At 37.4% G+C, this 16277-nt stretch overlaps 2 protein-coding genes across 2 annotated transcripts; both read right to left on the reverse strand.

The window, feature by feature from the left end:
• Positions 1–218: 218 nt before the first annotated feature.
• LOC118273074 (myosin-VIIa) lies at positions 219–13715 on the reverse strand. Its single transcript, XM_035589844.2, has 10 exons — positions 13553–13715; positions 12498–12755; positions 8427–8611; positions 6291–7498; positions 5965–6209; positions 4760–5890; positions 4284–4501; positions 1752–4078; positions 1075–1568; positions 219–710 (listed from the first exon to the last, which is right to left on the reverse strand). The coding sequence occupies exons 1-10, from the start codon at positions 13574–13576 to the stop codon at positions 528–530; spliced, it is 6273 nt and encodes a 2090-aa protein (XP_035445737.2). The 5' UTR covers positions 13577–13715; the 3' UTR covers positions 219–527.
• Positions 13716–14665: 950 nt separating this feature from the next.
• LOC118273461 (26S proteasome non-ATPase regulatory subunit 7) lies at positions 14666–16231 on the reverse strand. Its single transcript, XM_035590439.2, has 2 exons — positions 15891–16231; positions 14666–15556 (listed from the first exon to the last, which is right to left on the reverse strand). Exons 1-2 carry the CDS (start codon positions 16063–16065, stop codon positions 14739–14741), a joined length of 993 nt encoding a protein of 330 aa, XP_035446332.1. The 5' UTR covers positions 16066–16231; the 3' UTR covers positions 14666–14738.
• Between the last annotated feature and the right edge of the window lie 46 nt (positions 16232–16277).

The raw sequence follows: 16277 nt of genomic DNA on the forward strand, positions 1-16277 counted from the left end.
AATCAAACAATTTATATTTTGAATAATAGTAACTTATTATTCAAACCCCAAATAGCTCGAGAGAAGGCCAGGGATAATGTAACTATTTAGATGAAAATCTATTAAAAAAATAGTGCACATTAGCTGATAGCTGATGTCTATATTTTCTTTGTCCACAGAAGGGATCAAATCCAAATTTTTAGTTTCTTATACCTCAAACTCACAGAATAAAAATACAATTAAGTATTTAGGTACCTACTAGGTATAATTTTTAACAAAAATATAATTTATACATTAACATAACAAACTTACATACAAATTATAGTGCTATTTAAAACTGTAAAATATTGGTTGCTTATTTTATTATTTATTACAAACTTATAATACTAATGTTTTTAACCACAAACACCAAATAAAGACGTGATGCACTGAGAATCACTTGCATCCATTTCTGGCGCACCACGGCACGCTGGGCCACGCTAATATATTTCTGGCATAAGGCTTGATGGCAGAACAAACGAGCCTTCTATATAACCAAACTCTTCCATTTACTTTATATATTTTTTCAAAACTGCGATATAAGACGAAATGAGGTCATCCATTTTGTATCCCAAAGAGGTTTCACATAGAATTTTAGTTCCTCGCAAGAAATTGCCCATTGTCATGTGGAAGAATGTGTTTCCTGACGACCAGTTGGAAAGTTGAGAGAACGGATGAGTTACTAATATGTCCTGAAAAAATAAAAACATGTATTAATTAATGTTGGTAGAGGATTAACTTTCAGCAGTTAGCTTTTAAGTTTCAATTGACGAACTATTACTGAAAATTGGCGGAGACTTATTAATATTTCCCTTTTATTTTTTTTAAACGTTGCCCCACACTAGGATTTTCTCCTGTGTCACAGGTGCGTTGTCAAACAAACAAGTTCACATACGCATCATACCCAGGCCCGAAAAAACTATTTGTGGGTCACATAAAAAGTTGTTCCTATACGTTTCTCGGCAGCTGGTTGCCGCAGTGCTGTCAATTCAAACCCGAAACCCCTTGTTTATGGCTATCAGTCGAAAATGGATATAGAAGAAACAGTATACTTACTCGACTCTGAGGATGAATAACACAGACTCCATTCTTGTTGATGCCAATAACTACCATTTCTGGGTAAGCCGGGTCAGAAGTTTGCTTAACCTCAAAGAATGCAGTACCAAACGTAGGCAACAGATAGATTTTCTTCAAAAACTGTTCTTTCGCCTCATTTTCACTCATATTACCCTGTTCCATGTAGGCTTTCTGGATAGCTGCTTTCCATTGTGAATTATTCTGGATTCTGATCATATCGGATGGCATATAATCTTGAAGCGATTGGGTGATTTGTGGAAGCTTAGTCTGGTCGTTGCCATATCTCGATCTATAGACCAATGCTGCAAATTCTGCTAGATCTTGTTTAGAAGTTTTGTGGTAGCCTCTTAAATACTTCGGTAACTCTTGCGGGAAATAGAATATCTGGTCGGCATTCTTATCTCGGCCTGGCACTGTGTTGATCCAAAGTTTCTTCATAAAGAATATTTGGTAGTTCATCTGCATTAGTACTCCTGTAAAGACGAAATGAAGATTTTAAGTCTCTTTAATTTTTATCCCCAAATATGTATATTATTATACTTTTTTACTCAGTACGCATTGGGCAAGCTGTTATTAGGCCCATTGAGCGTGCATGATTGTGCTAAGACCATGGTCAGAAGCAGTCCCAAAAATAATAAAACAAAACGAAAACTTACCACCACGAACAGGTCGCGTCGCCTTCATCCATTCCACAAGCTCATGAATGAAATCAAAGAAGTAATAATTTTCTGGTACTGAGAACACTTTATCAGCAATCTTGACGAACAAGCTGAACCCATCACTGTTCTTAAGGTTCAGTCTTCCAGTAATTTGTTCGCAGAGTTCCTTCGCTTTAGTAGATGATTCTACTTCGAAAGCTTCATCAGTGTCATCAGGTAAGTAGACCTTATGGTATATCTGCATACTCCTATGCTGTATAGCTTCAACTTCCACTACGTATGGCGGATACAACCTAGCGCCCTTCTTCTGTGATTTGAACACGCGTTTCAAACAATCTTTAGCTATAGGGTGCGGTCGCGTTTTTAGGAATTCCACTAATTCTTTGAGAAGCGTTGGTTCGCAAGCAAAGTTTCCTGTAACCAACCACATGAGTTCCCACCCTCTTTCCTCACTCAATTGTATTTTATTGTTCGTCAGCTGTTTCATTATCTGACAGTAGATTTCATCTCTTAGCTCAAGGTCTTTCACAGCGCTGTTAAATATTTCGTCCGTGTATTCAGTGACTGTTCTAGCTTTAGGAGCTGGCATATCGCCCATGTATTTGAGAATGGCATAGAATGCTGATACTGCTGCTTTGGACCTCTTCTCATCACCGATTAGTTTTTGCAACAATGGCTTTCTTAGCGGTTCTCTACTATGACTCCACAGATCGCCACCAGCGGATCTCTTGACAGTAGTTAACGTTGGTCTTCTAGAATATGTAGTATTGATATCGTGATTGTCTCTGAAATGTTGTTTAGCATAATTTTCGAGAGTATGCATTTTCTTTCTTTGAATTGTATTGTATTTCGATAAGTTCTTCTTTTCAAGATTAATGTTGCCCTTCTTAAATATTTCGAGGATGGTGTTGGATGGCATTTCTAGTGTGGGTAAGATGTAGACTTGCTCGGTTGGGAATAGTCCCTCTTGGCCATTGCAAACACCATGTCCCCAAGTGGTGTTGGTTAGGTTCTCTCCCTTAAAGTCTTGCATAAGTACAATCAGATCTCCTTTCTTAAACTGGAGGAAAGATGAGGCGTCGCTGTAACCTTGTAAGTCAGACTGTGCGACTACGTAAATAGACCTTCTCTTCAAACCATCGATCATGTATATTATTAGCGAACTCATTTCACTAGCATCCACGCTTTGGAACTCAAATTCTTCTTGTTGTATTGTTCTGATTGTGATCCTACCAATGCTGTCGTAATCTTTATCAGCATTATACGCGACGTATGTTACTTCAGGGTAGGATATTTCTAGAAGTATATGTTCTTGTTGGTCGACTATGTAAATTCCAGTCCAGTTGACTGCTATGATCACTAAATCTTTGTTAATATTATCTCCTTTAAGTTTAATAGCTTCAAAAAATCTAGAGAATAGCATTGGCCATTTCAATTTAGCAAATAGAACGATGTCTTCCTTACATCTGAGAGGATCTATTCTAGTTTTAATGCTTGTGGAGTTTTCGAATGCTTTGGTTACTAAATGTTCCCATTTTGTCAACGCTGCCTCGTTCGATTGGAGGAATTGGTTCGGTATGTAGTTGGCGATGACACTTCTCAACACGTTGGGGTCTATATTGGCCCCGAACTCAACGTAGTGTTGCTGAGCCGCGATCATGGCTAAATCTTTTTCCGAGTTACATCTGTACTCGCCGTATTTAACTCCTTTAATTACTTGGTGGTATATAAGGCTAGTGGCTACTGCATCATCGGCAGGGTTGTGCCATGGAGTAAACACTTCTTTTCTGAAGAATAGTCTCCATGGTGCACTCTTTTCGGGCGTTCCTTGTTCCTTAGCGAACTGTTCGCATTGTGAAATAGCGTCTAGTATATGTTCCTTCTCGCTACCAAGGGATAGAACTTTGTCATATAGAGTTATGTATAACGAGAAACCGAATGAATCTGTGAGTCCTATGCTTTCAGCGATCTGCTGGCAAATTTCTTCAGCATTGGAAGCGGAGTCTGATTGGACAGTCTTCATGGATTCGTCCATTAACGTCACCGTAAGTAATATAGGTTTCTTCGTTTTTGTGGCTTGGAGTTCCAGCCAGCTTGGCGGTTGTGTACGTGGACCATTCTTGAAGGTCCTTACGAGTCTACCTTCACAGTAGGGAGCATATCCTGGTGGGCCATCGCGAATGAAGGCGCGTAGATATTTCACGAATCTTTCGGATGGTGGGAAGCAACCGACGCAGAGTGAGAGTAGAATCCAACCACGAGCGTGTGACGCCTTCGATGGGTTGTTTGTCAGCTGTTTACACAACTGGCAGAAGATCTCATCTCTGTAATGAAAAAAAAAAAAAGGTACAATGATTAAGTGACAGTGATGTACCTATGTTAGAAGTTAAACATAATAAAGTGGGACATAGTTTGGGTTCCATATCTTTTTTCAGTTATCTTTCCGCAATTGGAAGCTATAAGCTACTTAACTCACCTAGTTGGTTACGATTATTTTTAAACAACTAGTGTAGGTACTAATTAACTGACCTGAGCTCCTTTCTAATGATACCATGTCCAATGATAAAGTGCAATTTCTCCAAGTTAGTGCTTCGTCGGGAGTTGAGCCAAGTGCCGTACATTTCGCTGGTGACGTCGTCATTCATCAGGCTCCTCATAAACTCATCATCTAACTTCGATCGCTGCTTCAATGTTCGCGACATAAGTTTATTCCTATCATTTGTTGAGAGATCGCCTTGCATGAATTCCTGGAAAACAATTAAAAATATAGCTATACAAAGATAGACCCACTGTTTCGTCGACGTACTATAGTGGATGTTATAGTGATCTTGTAATGGTAATATGGAATAGTTGTTACGTAAGTCTATTATATTACACATTTTGCGAAAGGATTCGATGAAAATGGTTGAAGCTGTGATTCATAACTCTCATGTCATGTTAATGTTAGAGAAGGTTTTTTTTATTAAGTTAACTTAATTCTATAAACACTACAAAGATTTACTTACATGGAACTCTCTGCTCTTCTGGAAAGCTCTACCAAGCGTATCAGCAAGATTGGACATAACAGGCACATTGTCCACTTTATCGTCAACATACCTCGGCTCCGCCATGTCACCCATGAACCGTAGGATAGTAATCCATAAGGCCTGCGCTGCTATTTTGTCCACGGGCAAGGGCAAGTCCAATAGAGAATGCTTCAAAGGCTTTCTCGAGTACTGGTGAGTGGTATTTCCTAAGAAATATGTAGCAGCAAACTTTCTAAAGTTGTACTCATCGAATAGTTCCTCATCCACCTCTGCTTTAGGCAGCGGAATTACCGAGTGATGATCGTCTTGTTGCACCGAATTCTTAAGGAAACTGAAGATGTCCTCCAATATTGTTTCCTCTACAGCTGCATTATTCTGATGTACGTCAGCCGACTGTTCGTCCTTCAAGAACCATATAGATCTCATCATATTACCGTATTTCTTCTGGTAATTGTCTCCCGCAGTTTCTACACTAACACCAGAGTCTATTTGTTCCTCCCTCTCTTTACGCAGCGTTACCAACATCTTCTTAATTTGATGGCCCTTCTCTCTAACCATCTTTCTAATAAGATAACCCTTGCAATACGCTTGTATCCTTCTGAAGAAGACTCTCATATTTATGAAGGCCTTTCTCAGTTCTCTTGATCTGATAGCGGCTTGCATGCGTGAGTATCCTCGTTTCATGATGAGGTATTTGCTTCTGTAGCCACGGGCGCGGTACGTCTTCTGTACCAGAATGGTAGCAGCTCGTAGCTTCAAGAACCTATTTCTATAAATGAATCTTCTTGCATTCGCTTGTACTTTGATCACTGCTGTTATTAACACCTTATGTCTGAGTTCTTCAAGGCGGGCATCGTGATAGTCTTTGAGGAATACTTTCGTGTGTCCAAAACGATAGTCTTGGTCAGTGAAGACATGAGCGCAGATTTTCTTTGCTGCACTTACACAGTCAGTTTTCTCAGCTGGTGGAATGCCCGGGGCGACCAATCGGTAACGATGGACGAAATCTTTGTACGCATACCGTATGGGGTAGCCAGCTTGTCTTATTTTCGCTGTCTCCATTAGACCAGCGTAACGTAGTTGTCGGACGCATAAAGCTTTGTCCAAAATCTGTAACGAAACACAACTTTATTACTCGAGGGACCATTTTTAAGAAGTTATGGTGGTTTTGTCAAGTTACTTACCTTTGGCTTTTTGAACTCATTGGGCTTAATGCATCTCACAAAGAACGGATGACAAGCATACAAAGTCTTCATCAATGAATCGAGAGAAGTTTTGAACTGGTGACTCAGTGAAAAGGGTTTCCTGCTCCCACTTTGAGTTGGGGCATACTCGGTTAAGAAAAGATTCTTCAAAAATTCGTTATTTGAATCCAACATCATTTCTTTTACATCTGCTGTTAACATGTCTCTATTTTTGTCAAGGAAACCTGTAAAGATGTTTTCATTTAGGTATATGTTTGCAATTAAGCTAGCTAATTTTTATCCAGCCGATATAAATATATTCTTACCTTGTACTGTATAAGATACATCTCCAGCAAAATGTCGTATACCAAACTTATACTCCCTTGAAGATTTGGCAGTAATATAACAACTCTTATTACTATGATTACTATTCAACTTAGAGAGCAAAGTGACATCAGTACCCTTAGGGAACCTAGACTCCTCATCAATCAGAGACAGTAAATTCATTGCTTTCAAACCTATCACATCTAAATTCTCTTGATTGTCCACATAGTTGATATTGGTCCATTGAATGCCCTCCTTCGCATATTGTTCTTGTTCAAGTTTAAAAATGTGCTTCACAAAGAACTGCTGTAAGTTTTCGTTTGCGTAGTTAATGCACAATTGTTCGAAACTATTGTAATCGAAATTTTCAAAGCCGAAAATGTCCAAGATTCCCACAGATCCACTGGTCAGTTGTTGGTCCTTGAACAGTGTTTTGTTTATCATTTCGACTATGTATTCAAAAATATGACCATATATGGCTTTTACTAGCGCGTCTCTGCCTTCAACCGCAGAGGCAGCGTTTAATGGAGAAACTACTTTTTCTCCGTGAGCTACAAATGTTTTCCTTGTCAGAGCTTCACATAGCTTTGCTTTTGTAACACCCAAAAGGTTAGCAATCCTATTAGCGGCAGTATTATCAGGGATATCAGATCCCTCCATGTTGTTCGAACTAGTCGATTTGATTTTTAAGTTTCCTAAATGGAGAATAGCGGCTAGAAGACTGAACGTCCCCCAAACTTCATGGTCAGGGAAATTGAGAACTTTGAAAGCGGATCTTATGTCGTTAAACTCCAAGCCATCATTACGCCCATCACAGGTCAACATTTTACCGGAATTCAAGTAATTGTAGTCTTCTGGGCGACCTAATTCCAATCTTTTCTTTTCATCTGCTGACAATCCGGTGACTAGAGAGTAAAATATGTGGTAGTTTCTTTCACCCTTGTTTTGAAAGACGATTCTAGATTTTTCCAGAAGATACTGCTCAATATTTCCTCCTTCAATAATACCTTCTTTACTAAAATAGATGTTCACATATTTGCCAAATCTGGATGAGTTGTCGTTCCTCACAGTCTTAGCGTTACCAAAAGCTTCGAGAATGGGATTTGTCTCTTGAATTTGCTGTTCAATCCAGGAATGTTTGCCACTGGCTGCAGCCAAATACTGAAGCAACAACTTTGTACTTTCTGTTTTACCGGCACCACTTTCTCCACTGGAAACATTAAGAAGTAGAAAATTTAAAAGACCATCATAGAAGTTAAAACTTATAAAATTGTAGGTGCCCCAAGTTTTATAGATTTTGATATCTTTTACAACATACCAAAATAAAGTTGCAAATCTATACTAATAAATAAAATTGGAATTGGTATCTGTTTGTAATATTAATATAAGCGCTTTTTACTACATGCATAATGATGAATACTTATACTTAAGATACCACAACAACATTCTATAAAATTCTTTTCTGTCTGTTCTTTCTGGCTAATCGTAAAATGACTGGACCGATTTTCACGGGACTTTTACCAGCAGGTGCTGGTAAAAGTCCCGTCAAAAGCTGGACTTCAACCGTCAAAAGCTGGTGTACTAAGAAATAGTTTAGGCTACTTTTATTAGTCACAAAGTCCGTAATGCACGCGAGCAGAGCATCAGCTAGTCTATTGTATTATTTTAATGTTTTGGTGTTTCTTACTTATTTTATTATGAACTTTATCGTTTACCTCGTATAAAATAGACTTTTATTAAAAATTTACACATCGTCATGTACTTACAGATAAAAATTGATTAAATTAGAAAGATAGGGAGGTACATTATGTTTTATTGACCGTGATATCCGGTTTGACTAAAAACATAATTGTACTAACTACACTGATACTGTCTGCTTCTGTTTTGGACACGCAATCAGATATGGCTTTTTAAAACGAATGTTTTTAAAGTTCCTTTTAAGATTCCCCAACAAACCTTAAATTCCTTACATAGCATAAACTGCAAACATAAATATAATTATGATATTTTTGCTCTCAACACAGCCATTCACATTTCCTTCTAAAATTCCTTATGCTTATCATTCGAAATGCAGCCTATCAGCATGATGACATTGTATTACGTCATGAATGAGCACCAAATATTTACTTTATCATTACCTGATTACGATGCACTGGTTCAACGATGTATCCAATAATTCTCTATAGGAATTATCACCGATAGCAAATATATGAGGCGGTATTTCGCCCAAGCTCCTCTTTTGGTAGTAATGTATTTGATCCATCGTGTATATGGGTAGAATTTCATATGGGTTTATTGCTATCAACATTGAGCCCGTGTATGTCTGAAATAAAGGATATTTATTAATATCAGAGTCCCAATAGCCAAAAGGCCGGCAACGCATATGTAGGTTTTAAATAAATGTTGTATCTCTTTTAACTATTTAATAAACAAAAAAAAAACATTGATTAATCTGTGCTTGTAGGCTCCTTTATGGAATGTTGGAGGTATTCATGGGCAGCATCGGTTGCTTAGCGCTTACCATCAGGTCTACTTGTCTGGCGCCTTATCCATCTCAAAATAGGGCAATAAAAAACCAAGTCCCGAAGCCCTTTCATGAATTATAGACAAAATGTAATGTATATGCCTAGGCCAAGTTTAATTTTATTTTTCGCAAGAATTAAGGAAAAGTAATAATTTCCTATATCCTAATCGATAAGTAGGCAAGTAAGCCCAAGTATATATTAAAGTACATCAGATTAAAGTGATAAACTGATAATCGCTTATGTTAATTAATAAAAGTAGGTAGGTATGTGCAATCGTGCATATTGCCCGTTGTCCCAACAATCCCAACAAAAACATTGCCCTATACCTACTGGGATTTTGTTCTGTGTTGTGGGTTTTTTATACCGTAGTGGTATTAAAACCACACGGCCCACCTGATGTTAAGTGGTTACCGTCGCCTATGAACGCTTGCAAGAATTGGGGCATTACGGGGCACACATTAAGCATTGCCAATCCTTAAAAAACCTATTTACTCCCTACTAGAAGAATCCCATATTGGGTGCGTTTACAAACAGACAATTTCACCAGGAACAACAATTTGTGGATCATGATTCACACAAAATGTTGCTACGTGCGGGAATCGAGCGGCACGGCAGCCAGTTGCCCATATATACTTATTTTTTAATATTTGGTAGTTGGTATGACTATTATATTGGAAATAGGTCGTGATGATTATTATAAGAGATGGATATCCTGTGTATTTAGACTAGGTTTATTCACGACACCTACATACACTAAGTACTTCGTTTTTTTTTTTCATAGAAGACGAATATAGCTTGTTACTTTGCTAGCACGCATTGAATGTCAAACTATTTTTAAGTCTAGCACAGCACGTTCGACCTAGGTACATATCCTAGCTGTTAACACTTACTTCATAAACCAAAATCATTCCATTTTTTTAACTACGTTCTAATAGTCCAGTCATTTGGTAGTTTTACCTGGAAAGTTTTCCGGGAGTTTTGAAAATTGGTGAATTTATAGATTTGGGTATGCTCTTTTCGAATTTCAACTTTGCCACCTCGTACAACCGCCGCTCGCGCCGCCATATTGAAAAAATGGCGCCTAAAAACGGTTTTTTATTAATATCTCCGTTCCGACGCATTTTACGAAAAAATATTTATCTACAAAATTAAACTAGAAAAAATTTCCTACAATTTATGTATTGATAACTTTTTCATAAAATCAATAGTTTTTGGCGTACGAGCGCCGCAAAGTATTATTTATCTGCACCACCACGTGTACAAAAAATGTGTGTTGTGTAGCAACGACTGTCGCAACCGAGGGCTGGGCTCGCTGTCATTGCAGAGGTAAGTCCCCTGTTTGAGGAGTGGCTAGAGAGGCGCCATGGCGTCCTCACCTACCGCCTGACGCAGGTGCTTACCGGACACAGGAATTTCGGTAGGATCCTGTTTTTGATTGGGCGGGAGGAAACGCCCGGGTGTCATCACTGCGAAGACCGCCCGGAGGACACGGTGGAACATATAACATAACACGTATAACATCAGAAACAGGAACCTACCGAAACTAACCTGTTTGTACAACACACATTGTTTGTAAACGGTTTTTTATTAATATCTCTGTTCCGACGCATTTTACGAAAAAATATTTATCTACAAAATTAAACTAGAAAAAATTTCCTACAATTTATGTATTGATAACTTTTTCATAAAATCAATAGTTTTTGGCGTACGAGCGCCGCAAAGTATTATTCATCTGCACCACCACGTGTACATACAATGTGTTTTTTTTAAATGTATCAATTCTTAAAAACTAATTATGATATCTCGTTCAAACCAATTTTCTTTGAAAGTTTCCATTAAAATCTACAGCATATATTTTTTTTAGTTTTCTCACTCACTTATTTTAAAAGTTAGAGGGCAGGACACATTCGATAGACCTCATTTTTCCACTTTGGAAGTGTCTATCTTTCAAACAATTGATTTTGACGAAAAATGGTTTTAGGAACCATGACGTATTTTTAATGGCTTATCCATAGACAACCATCACGGATATTTATTAAAGAAAAACTTTGTAGTAAAGCTTTTTATAAAATAAAAGACTACTTGGAGGATAGTCAGGCTTGGGAATGAACTGCTATAATGTCCACACAGGTCTTGCTGACATGTTTGTAACATATAGTTACATTTTTTATACAATTTGACATTAACTTAATTTGACATTGTTTTATATATTTTTTTTCCTTTTATATTTTTATATTTTATTTTAAAATTGTTAGTTTGAGGACCGTGTGAGACTTTTGCTAGTCATTTTATTTTTAGTAAATTATATTCTGACAGTTTGAGCATTTGTGTGGCCTACCCAAATGTTCTTTTGGTTGGTGTTGTTCGTCGGATCATTCAGCAACAGCCGTCAGCTGAGCTGATTGTAAACTGACACATGCGTGCTGCCATCTGAACAGGTCCGCTCAAACTGCTGTGGTTCTTTCCTCAAAAGACCACTACAGAATCAACTTGCACGGTTCTCCGACATCTTTAATTGATTTGTCTGGACTTTAAAAGAGACTATGACCTCTGAGTTTGTTTCGGCATTTCTTCTCAGAGTAGTCGGATAGGAAATGCCGGCCTCATCTAGTTATTTAAGAGATTGACGTGTAAAAGTGTTATTTTATAACCTATTTGCAAAATAAATATCATTTATCATTTATCATTTATCATTTATCATTGGATAGGTTAGACGAAAAAAAAAATTTTTGAAGAGGTGCAGTGACCGCGCGCTCTCCCCCCTCTATCTCGGAAACGGTGCACCGTATAAAAAAAAAGTTTAGACAAAAGTTGTAGAGAATTTTGTATTCTACAATATTGGTATTAAATGCAAATACCAAAAACCCATAGGAAATGAGATATTTCCAAAAAAGCGCAAAGAAACGTTTTTTGGGACCTTTGGACCTTAAAATTTAATAGTTGCTTACACCCTACCATATGTAAGTTTTGAGACAAGTTTCAGGCAGTCAATATACAAGTATATACAAAATTACAGCTGGGTATCTCAAATTCCGAGGTGAAATCCTAATTTGACTGGACTAATAATTCTTTGCGGCGCTCGTACGCTAAAAACTATTGATTTTATGAAAAAGTTATCAATACATAAATTGTAGGAAATTTTTTCTAGTTTAATTTTGTAGATAAATATTTTTTCGTAAAATGCGTCGGAACGGAGATATTAATAAAAAACCGTTTTTAGGCGCCATTTTTTCAATATGGCGGCGCGAGCGGCGGGTGTACGAGGTGGCAAAGTTGAAATTCGAAAAGAGCATACCCAAATCTATAAATTCACCAATTTTCAAAACTCCCGGAAAACATTCCAGGTAACCCCCTTTTTATCTACCAAATGACTGGACTATAAAGTAAGTTAATTTACATCGCGAGAGGTTCTTTTACCTATCTTGGGATGGAACTAGAGATATATGTATCTAGGTAAGTACGTCGTAGGTGCCTACTGTTAGTTTTTTTTTTTGAGGGAGGTTAGTCATCGAATGTCTTGTCCCACCCCGGGCGAGACGAGAAGAAATCTCAGACTCTTACTGACTAAAAACTGCCCCGTTCCTTTTCTTGCCTTTCGTTTCGAGCTGGAGCCCCGGTATCGGTAGTAGCTACCTACCTCCTTACTATTAGTATAGGTACCTAATTAAAGATAGAAAGACTTACGTATATCAGCTGTTTGGAGTACCGCATATGAAGATTATGAAGGATCGTATACTCCTGCAGTTCACCCAGCGTGATCATGTCTTCCACTCCTTGTACGGACGTGGAGTGCAGCGGTTTGAGGACATTTTGTATGGACGTAGAAAACACGTTGCCATCATGATCCTTTACTTCGATTCTGTCACCGGCACTCTTTAGAACCTTTACTGCTATTGGCACATCGAATTCCGTCTTACCTATCGGCTTCAGCCAGACGAAGTCCTGTAAACATAGTATAATGATGTTTGAATACAATTTTAGATTTTAGATGGTAAGTGAACGTGAATGTCTAAGTCAACGTCCTTCTTCATTCATCGTCAACGTTCATCCTTGCATAATCATATTATTGTTTTACATTTGATGGGTCGACGTTTGGCCGCTGTCTCGCCTGATGGTAAGCTATGTTGTGGCCTAGGATGGAGTAAGTATGAACATAAGCAATCTATTCACTCGGGTTTTGAAGATAATAGAAACACAGACTCAGTTATACCTACGTAGACTAGTACCTATACCTAAGTAGACATTTTCGGATAAAATAAATGCTTTACCAGAATAACAAATTCAACTGTTTTCAATTTTGAAAACATGGACCTGTGGGGAAAACTAAAGTAGAGTAGCGTCTTAATACCAGTTATTTGAGTGCTAACCCTGAATATGCTACGGTTTTTACCTCTGTACCTAGGTAATTTCTGACAAAAATGGGTTGTTAGATAGGATATTTACCTACACTTATTATCCAAACAATAAATTTTGCAATGATGATAACACAAGCAACACACATCTATAATAAGGAAATCTATACGTTACACATACCTACTTATTTTAAGGTATTATGACAACCCTGCAAAAACAAATACGAGCAATATGGAACATGTAGGATCCTTGTTTAACACTACCTACAGACTCTCAGATTAGTTATCTCCAGTAGTTCATCACTTGAGACGTGGAGATGAACTGATTTAGGTATTTAAGTGGTTAATTTAACTAAAATTAAGTATTAGGTATGGTACTTTACTTACCGACAAGGTAACACGGTCTGCCATCTTGGAAATTCAAAACATTCACCCCACTAAAATTTAGTTTACCGACATTTTCACATCCATAGATTCCGCGTGACGCTTTTACGAAGACTGTCGAATTTTATCAATATTTCGGCTTTGTCTTATCAATGTCTGATAAGTTGCAAGTTATCATAAATATTTCTAGATATCAAACCAAATGGCTATCACGCTTAAATGTGTAGATTAATGATTTCAATAATTAACACAGAAATTTATGTTCTTTTGTTGTTCTGAAATCCGTAGGTATGCCAAAAGATTTCGCGATTTGATTTGGGTTAATCCTTTTATTGATTTTCGATGAATTTTTGCAAGGGAATTCCACCATAGTTACTGATAGTATACCTATTTGTGTTCATTCCAAACTTTACGTCTACGTTCATATTCCAGGGGCTTTCCTTAAAATTCTCTTTTCTCTTTGTATCTTACAATAATTAACAGATAAGAACTTTAGATAATTACGCAATAATCATATTTTTTCCTTATAATTAGGTAGGTGCAACTACAGATACAACTGAAATAAAAATGCAAGCGAGAGTAGCAGTTTTTTGTTGAAGAAATGCCTGCACAAGGATCATATTAGTTTGAAGAAACATTATCAATATCGATCAGTTTTGATTATAATCAAATTCTAGATCTAGACTGCAATTGTTTTTTATATTAAAACGAGGATTTATTATCAACTTCAATCTTATTCAAATAAATTGACTGCACTGTTGGCGCGGTAGCTGGGCGTGCTGTGCGTCGTGTCGCGGGTTCAATTCCTGCACGGAACAACTCTGTATGATCCCCAGATTGTTTGGTTGATTGATTGTTCCGGGTCTGGGTATCATGTGTATGTGAAATTGTATGTTTGTAAACGCACCCAGAGGAGAAAATTCTAATCCACATTATAAAAAAAAAGAAATATACTACAATTTCATTCTAATTTGAATACAAAATTAATTTTAACTTCTTTATTCAGTACTGTGTATTACCTGGATCATCAATTTTGGGCAAACAAGTATGCAATGAACGGACAAAACTTTTTTATGTTAATATTTAAACCCTAAACCACAAAAGAAAAATAAACAATTGAATTAGTAAATACAATTTATTTAAAAATAATTCAGCATTACAAACAACTTATTCTAATGACGATTCTAAATTACTTTTTCTTTTCTTCTTTTTCTTTTTTATCTTTTGTTTTCTCGTCCTTCTTGTCGTCCTCCTTGCCGTCCTTTCCTTCTTTCTTGTCCTTATCTTTTTTGTCCTTTTCATCTTTCTTTCCTTCCTCTGCATCTCTGTTTGTAATCTTGTTGTTGATAAGATTATGTAGAGCAATGATAGACCTCACAAGAGCAGCCAAGTACACCACAAGAGACTGGTCATTCGTTTTGATGTAGAGGTTATCAATAAAGCTATCATTAGCTATGTCGGGCAGAAGGTTGAAGATGTCCTGCAGCTGGTAGATAATCTGATGGTTCATTGGCAAGGAACCCTGCCCTACTTGGACCAGGTAGTCTCTGATCTCACTCAGTTGCGAGTGCAACCCCTTCAGACCAAGCAACTGGTTTGTGATCCTCTGAGACAGACTACCAACAGTGGTATCCTTGATGTCTCTAAGTAAATGTTCTACACCAACTTCTTCAGCCTCTTCAGCACCAATTTCACTGGGTACATGTTCAAACGTTCTTGTTGTTGGTGAACCATCATCATGGACCTCTTCAACTGCTTGGTAAGCTTCAGTGGGGAGGCCTAGATCTTTTGGTTTGGCATCAATGATGACAAGGACTGAGTTAGGGCAGTAGCGCCTGATCAGCTCATTGATGGCTACATCATTCTGATGTAGTTTGGGACCAGTGTGGTACCAGCCCACTACTTTCTCCCTGGCATTGACCTTCTTGAACATGCCATACATGTTCTCTAAGTAATCATGGTCGAGGAACCAAACGGATTTGTCTTTGTCATCTTCATCAAATGGTACTGGAAATAGACAAAAATACAAATTAGAATCTTCATAGTTACAGAATACATTTTGAACTGAATGTCTTATTGATAAAAAGTAAGTTAAGCATAAACTTTGACTATGGTTCAGGAGTATTTTTATCTTTTGACTCACCAACTTGCTGACTGGCTTTGTTTACATTTTTCATTATTAAATTGAGCTTTTCTCACATCAAGGGCCAGTTTCATAACGGTAAATGGCTAAAATGTCGACAATGCTACGAGTGGTACCGAATTACACCAACGTATTGTGTGACTAGTGGAACAGCTTTGTTCTAGTGTTTATTACCAAATTAATAAAAAAGGAATTTACCTGCAAAACTGTTCGAGACGTCCAAGACTCCTTTGGCTCTCCAGCAACCCAGCAAAACGCCGACAACTCGCTTTTGATTACCTATTTTACCCATACGATTGAAATGGTCCACCACACTCAGTAAGACCAGAGGATGAACCACAACTTTTGTGGTTAAAACTTCTTGACTCGGCATTTTGAAGGGTATATTTTTGTACAGTAAGTAACAATGTCTGCTTTTTAACAGCAAATAAGACAATAATAACAATTATTAACAACTACAATTCGCTCAAATTCTACAAACTAATGATTTTTGCCAAGCGGCAATCAAAACTAAAATTTGACAGTCATTATAAAAGTTAAGATTGTCGTTGGTACTAATTGTCTATGGTGTGCTGGTACGAATTA

The sequence above is a fragment of the Spodoptera frugiperda genome, chromosome 1, assembly GCF_023101765.2.
Source record: "Spodoptera frugiperda isolate SF20-4 chromosome 1, AGI-APGP_CSIRO_Sfru_2.0, whole genome shotgun sequence".
In the NCBI taxonomy this organism is placed as follows: domain Eukaryota; kingdom Metazoa; phylum Arthropoda; class Insecta; order Lepidoptera; family Noctuidae; genus Spodoptera; species Spodoptera frugiperda.

Bases quoted from the DNA above. Each gene is read 5' to 3' on its own strand.
- LOC118273074 (XM_035589844.2), bottom strand. From the start codon at position 13,576: ATGGCAGACCGTGTTACCTTGTCG. The intron at 12,756-13,552 runs GTAAGTAAAGTA...CTATGTTTACAG, and splicing joins CAGACCGTGTTACCTTGTCG to GACTTCGTCTGGCTGAAGCC. The intron at 1,569-1,751 runs GTAAGTTTTCGT...TCGTCTTTACAG, and splicing joins GACGCGACCTGTTCGTGGTG to GAGTACTAATGCAGATGAAC.
- LOC118273461 (XM_035590439.2), bottom strand. From the start codon at position 16,065: ATGCCGAGTCAAGAAGTTTTAACCACAAAAGTTGTGGTTCATCCTCTG. The intron at 15,557-15,890 runs GTAAATTCCTTT...GTCTATTTCCAG, and splicing joins CGTCTCGAACAGTTTTGCAG to TACCATTTGATGAAGATGAC.